General features: G+C 38.3%; 1 protein-coding gene across 2 annotated transcripts in view; it reads left to right on the plus strand.

Moving 5' to 3' along the window:
* Nucleotides 1–314: 314 nt before the first annotated feature.
* LOC137972182 (5-demethoxyubiquinone hydroxylase, mitochondrial-like) overlaps nucleotides 315–5,000 on the plus strand; it is a 13,732-nt gene continuing 9,046 nt past the window's right edge. For both annotated transcript variants that reach the window (XM_068819031.1, XM_068819030.1), the window contains exons 1-2: nucleotides 315–556; nucleotides 3,388–3,502. In XM_068819031.1, the coding sequence (XP_068675132.1) occupies nucleotides 365–556; nucleotides 3,388–3,502 (307 nt within the window). In that variant the 5' untranslated portion in view covers nucleotides 315–364. The remainder of the gene's footprint in view (nucleotides 557–3,387; nucleotides 3,503–5,000) is intronic.

Here is a 5,000-nt window from a genome sequence, read left to right on the forward strand (position 1 = left end):
ACACCGAGAAAATAGGAATACCTCTGAAGGTATTCCTTTTTTCCCGGAAAATATTCTGTGGAAAAGTCTGTTACATTTGATTTACCGGACCCGTGCTGCCCCATGACCTGAATGACATGCATGGGAATTTTGGAATTTTAGCACCAACCACGTTCCCAGGGCTCTCTCCTACTCGTCCCCTATAGCGAGAGACAATCCATTCTCGTCCCCATCGCCCTTTTCGTTTCTCTTAGTCGGCGGGGCCTTGGCACGAGAAAACGTTTTCTCGTGCCAAGGCCCCGCCGACTAAGAGAAACGAAAAGGGCGATGGGGACGAGAATGGGAAGAGAGGGCCTCGTAGGGGAATGGATCGATTAAATTCAAAATGGCGACTCGTGTTATGAAAATTTGTCAAAGATGTTTTTGCTCTCAAGCCAGAAAAGAGTTCGTTGGCAGACCAAGGCCTCACATAGATAGAATAATCCGTGTGGATCATGCTGGGGAACTTGGTGCCAATCGTATTTACGCAGGGCAAATGGCTGTTCTTGGAAGGACAAGTGTGGGACCAACGATACAGGTACAGTACTCTGCAGACAATTTATTAAAATGCGTATTTCTCGCTGTTTAGCACTAAGTACTGTGGAAGTAACTTTAGATCCAACAGAGTTAAAAGTTGACAATAGTCCCAATGTAAAATCTTGGGAAAAGCAAAGGATTTTAGTAGTTGTTGTACAGCTATAGTAATGATCGGAAGCTTTATATTATGCAATCGGATCAAAATAATGTTGGTTTTGATACTTGGAACCAGACTACCCGTAGAAAAACCTCTTGGATCAGAGTAGAAAACCAACAAACTCTGAAAAATGGGACGTTGAACAGGGCTGTCAACCATCTAAATCTTCAAGTATTGAGAGTTGATCCGGGAAGGGGGGAGGGGGGGGGGGAATACTTTACGAATTTCTGGGTGGGGATGTGCCGCTGGGACCCTGGAACCCTTAGCCTATACCAGAGCTAGTTTCAGCTGGATTTTGCTACCCTATACTAGAGTTAACTCCCCAAATCACTCCTATCCTAGAGTAGCTGTTTTCCAGAAACTGAGGTCACTAGCATAGTCTAAAGCAAAGCCAAAACAAAAACTTATACCACAATCACTTCTTTCTTAAAAAATGATTTATTTATACATGTCCAGCAATGCCAAGCACATACGTATGCATTATCAAGACAATAAATTGTTTAATTTCAACTAGTATTAATACCACCGATTTCTGTCTGAATCCCGATTTTTGACAGTTAATAATATCCAGTAGCAGTTTATGATAGTCATCTGTCAACGCTGTTGAGGCTGAGTCGTGAAAATTTAAACTTGCTGATTTCATTTTTTCATATTTTTGAGTAGCAATTCCTGGTTTCCTTAGTCTAGATAAAATCTTCAACCAAGTGGTCAGTTTCATGAAAAATGATACCCTATTCTAGACCCAAACGCTCTGATTTATATACCCTATGCTAGAGTAAACTGCTTGAAAACCATACCCTTCACGGCGGCACATACCTATATAGCCCATATATGGCAGTACCCCCCTCCCCCCGGGATTTGATAGCGATGGAATGACAAATGACGTCATGACACTTGTGACGTAATTTCTGATGACCTCATGTTGCGTCTTTTATGCAAAAAGGAAGTACACTTTCACACAACCTAGGCAAAATTTAAAAAAAACATGCGAAAAAGATGTCATTTTCATTGCAACGTTTGATTTGACCGTAAAGTTCTGATAGTAACCAGCCTCCGAAAGTAGCAATTAACCCCTCGAAATTAATGTCAATTTTTTGTGGCCGCTAGTAAATCCTGAAAGTAGCGAGCCCCCGAAAGTAGCGACCCCCCCAAAAGTGGCAACCTCCTGAAAGTAGCAACCCCCCCCCCCCCTCGAAAGTAGCAAGACCAAGTTTTTTAAAGGGTATACCGTATACCATTAATGTGTCAATCAATAGTCAGATTTTTTATGTACAATAATCTGTTCCTGCAGTGTCACAAATTTTTCATGATAAAGCACTTACATTTACAACAAGGGGAAGCTTTATGCCACGATTCATCCTTGACATTATTTCACTGATGAAGCAGTGAAACAGGAACGTTTCTTCAAAGTGAAATTGAAAACTCTATTATAGTTTTCTATGTAATTTTTTCTTGTATTTATCATTGTTATCTTCTTTTTATGAAACACAATCTATACATTTGGATTGTTGTTCTTTTTTTAATTTTATGTTGTTCAGCTCACGCCAGAGTTGATGAGGAAAATGAATATTTGAATTTTGTTACTATCCATGTTAAATTAAAATAACTCAAAAAACACAAAGTATTTTAAAGTTGATTCTCACTAGAAATGGATGAGAAACTTCAGTGATTAATCGGGAGATTTCAGATCGTAATCTTGAGATCGGGAGATTCAATCCAAAATCTGAAGTATCCTGGATTATCCAGGAGAGAGAAATGACAGCCCTCAGGTTGAATCTGTGAGTGGAACCCAGGCAAGTGCTCCAACACCTCCTTAGGGGGTACAGTGTATTAGGGAGCTTTAGCAATGACATCGACAACAGCAACGAGATCATCATAACAAAACATAAATTTGTGTCATTGTAATCACTTAAATGTGACTCTTCCAAGCTTTTTAACATGACAATGGTGTGGTAGTCCCTTAAGAATGAAACTGATATAAGTCACGCTTAATTCCGGGGAGAAAATGAAAATTTATCTCCAAGTACTTAAGTCCTCCATAAAACCTGAAGTTTGGTTATCTCATGTTGTTGTTTTGCTGACGACGGCAAAGAAATGGACAAAAATGTAAAAACGCACATGCAGGGCGTGCAAAACTATTTTTTTTTTGCCCTCTAAATAAGCAAATTTTAGACATTCTCATTGCCATCGCCATTGTTGTTGCTAAAAGTCCCTATTTACATGAGACTGGGACAAGCTCAGACCAGTATGATGTTGTACTGGCATGAAATTTTTGCAGCTGTTTACATGGAACCGGGACGAAATGATACATGTATGTTTTGTCTAACAAATATAATAGCTGTCACCCCAAAGCATACTGGCTTGAAATTTCTGGTCCCAGACTGAGATTTGTTGTCATTTACATAAGAATGGTGCAAACTTAGACCAGTACAACAATTTTTCGTCTTGGTACAACTGAGACGAAGTCAGACTGGTCTGAATTCATTGCCAGGCTGGTCTCACATAAATGCATAAAGAGAAATGCATGGAGGCTGATGTACAAACTCATGCTGGTCTGAATTCATCCTGGTCTCATGTAAATATACCCCTTAGAAATAAGTGGTCCTGGTCCTCTCTGTTAAGTTAGCACTTATTGTCAGCTTTGAGTTTTAAATTTTTCTTTATTTGGTTGGCAGCACATGTGGGATCAAGAAAAGGAACATCTTCAAACATTTGAGCAGATTGTAGCTAACAACAGAGTTCGACCCACAGTTCTTATGCCACTCTGGAATATTGCAGGATATCTATTAGGTAATAAGGGGATATTTCCCTTACGTTGTCAATATTGAAAGTTGTCCACAGAGGTCAGGAGTCTGCATTTTATCGAAAGGTGTGATAATGATACAATCATGTAATAACCACTTCTAGAGAGTAAAACATTGTTGAGAGAAAAGAAAAAACCAATTGAAAATTGGACATAAGATGATGATAATAAAATGATAATGATAATGATGATGATGATGATGATGATGATGATGATGATGATGATGATGATGATGATGATGATGATGATAATATTAATAAATACTTTATTTAAACTGCAATGTGATGGATCAGATGGTTCATTAGGCAACCATATGGACATGTATAATGTACATTAGGTAGAGCAATTTATATTCTATTGCACCATGGGTTAATTTAACCCATGGTGCATTAGAATACATTACTTCACCTACATGTAATGTACATAGTTATTAAAAACAGTACTATAACAATTGATAACTAAACATACATTGTAAAATTAAGGTTAAATACTGTAATTACACTGTAAGTCCTTGAGTATCTATGATTGCTCTAACTTATCATTTTCAATAAGAAACTTATGAACTTTAGATCTGAATGTGTTTATGCCATCCAATTCCCTAATTTCCTTGCGTAACATGTTCAAGTCCCTTGCTGCTGAGCACTCAAAAGTCTTTTCACCAGTTGATGATTTGGCTAATATTGAAGAGTCTCTTAGGGACCTTCCATGTTGATTAATCCTTTTAGTTAGTTTACCCTGCAACTGTCTGGGACAGCTTGCAATGTACATGTATGTTGTTTACAATTTTAAAACTAAGGACAAAAATGTCTACAAGCGTAAAGCCACAGGATTCCTAACTTATCAGGTAAAACCTGTGAACAATATCTTCTATCTTTACATTGTTCCGGTATATTTCATAGAGCCTGATTTTGCGGCTTCAATCCAGCTTTCCAGACAATTTTTTGGTGCCGTCCATCCACTCAATACAACCATAGTAAAAGATATGAAGCATCGTGGCCATTTACAAGTTGTTGATTTGGCAGTCTGTCGAGCTTTCCAGACAATTTTTTGGTGCAGTCCATCCACACAATACAACCATAGTCAAAGATAGGAAGCATAGTGGCCATGTAGATCTTAAAAAGAACATCAGAACTGAGGAAACTTGACAATCTGTTTAAAAGTTTTAACTGAGGATAGTTATTCTCTTGCAAATGTAATCTATATGAGATGACTAGCTTAATGAACTGTCACCCACTACTGCCAGATATTTGACATGTACAGATGAAACTTCTTTTAACAAGTGTTTTTCCTGGGGGGGACTCCAATATGAAACAGACGGGGATGCTCGTCGTCTCGCTTAGTGGTGTAAATTTTGGATTTTGGTCTCGCTTAGGATGTTCCGGGCAAAGCGTCAATATTTTAAGCCGCCAAGGTCTCCTTTATGGTTCCACAAAGAAACACAGAATTACACAAAGAGAAACAGAAGTCAAATTTTCTTTTTAACTT

This window comes from Montipora foliosa, chromosome 9 (genome assembly GCF_036669935.1).
Source record: "Montipora foliosa isolate CH-2021 chromosome 9, ASM3666993v2, whole genome shotgun sequence".
Taxonomy (NCBI): Eukaryota; Metazoa; Cnidaria; class Anthozoa; order Scleractinia; family Acroporidae; genus Montipora; species Montipora foliosa.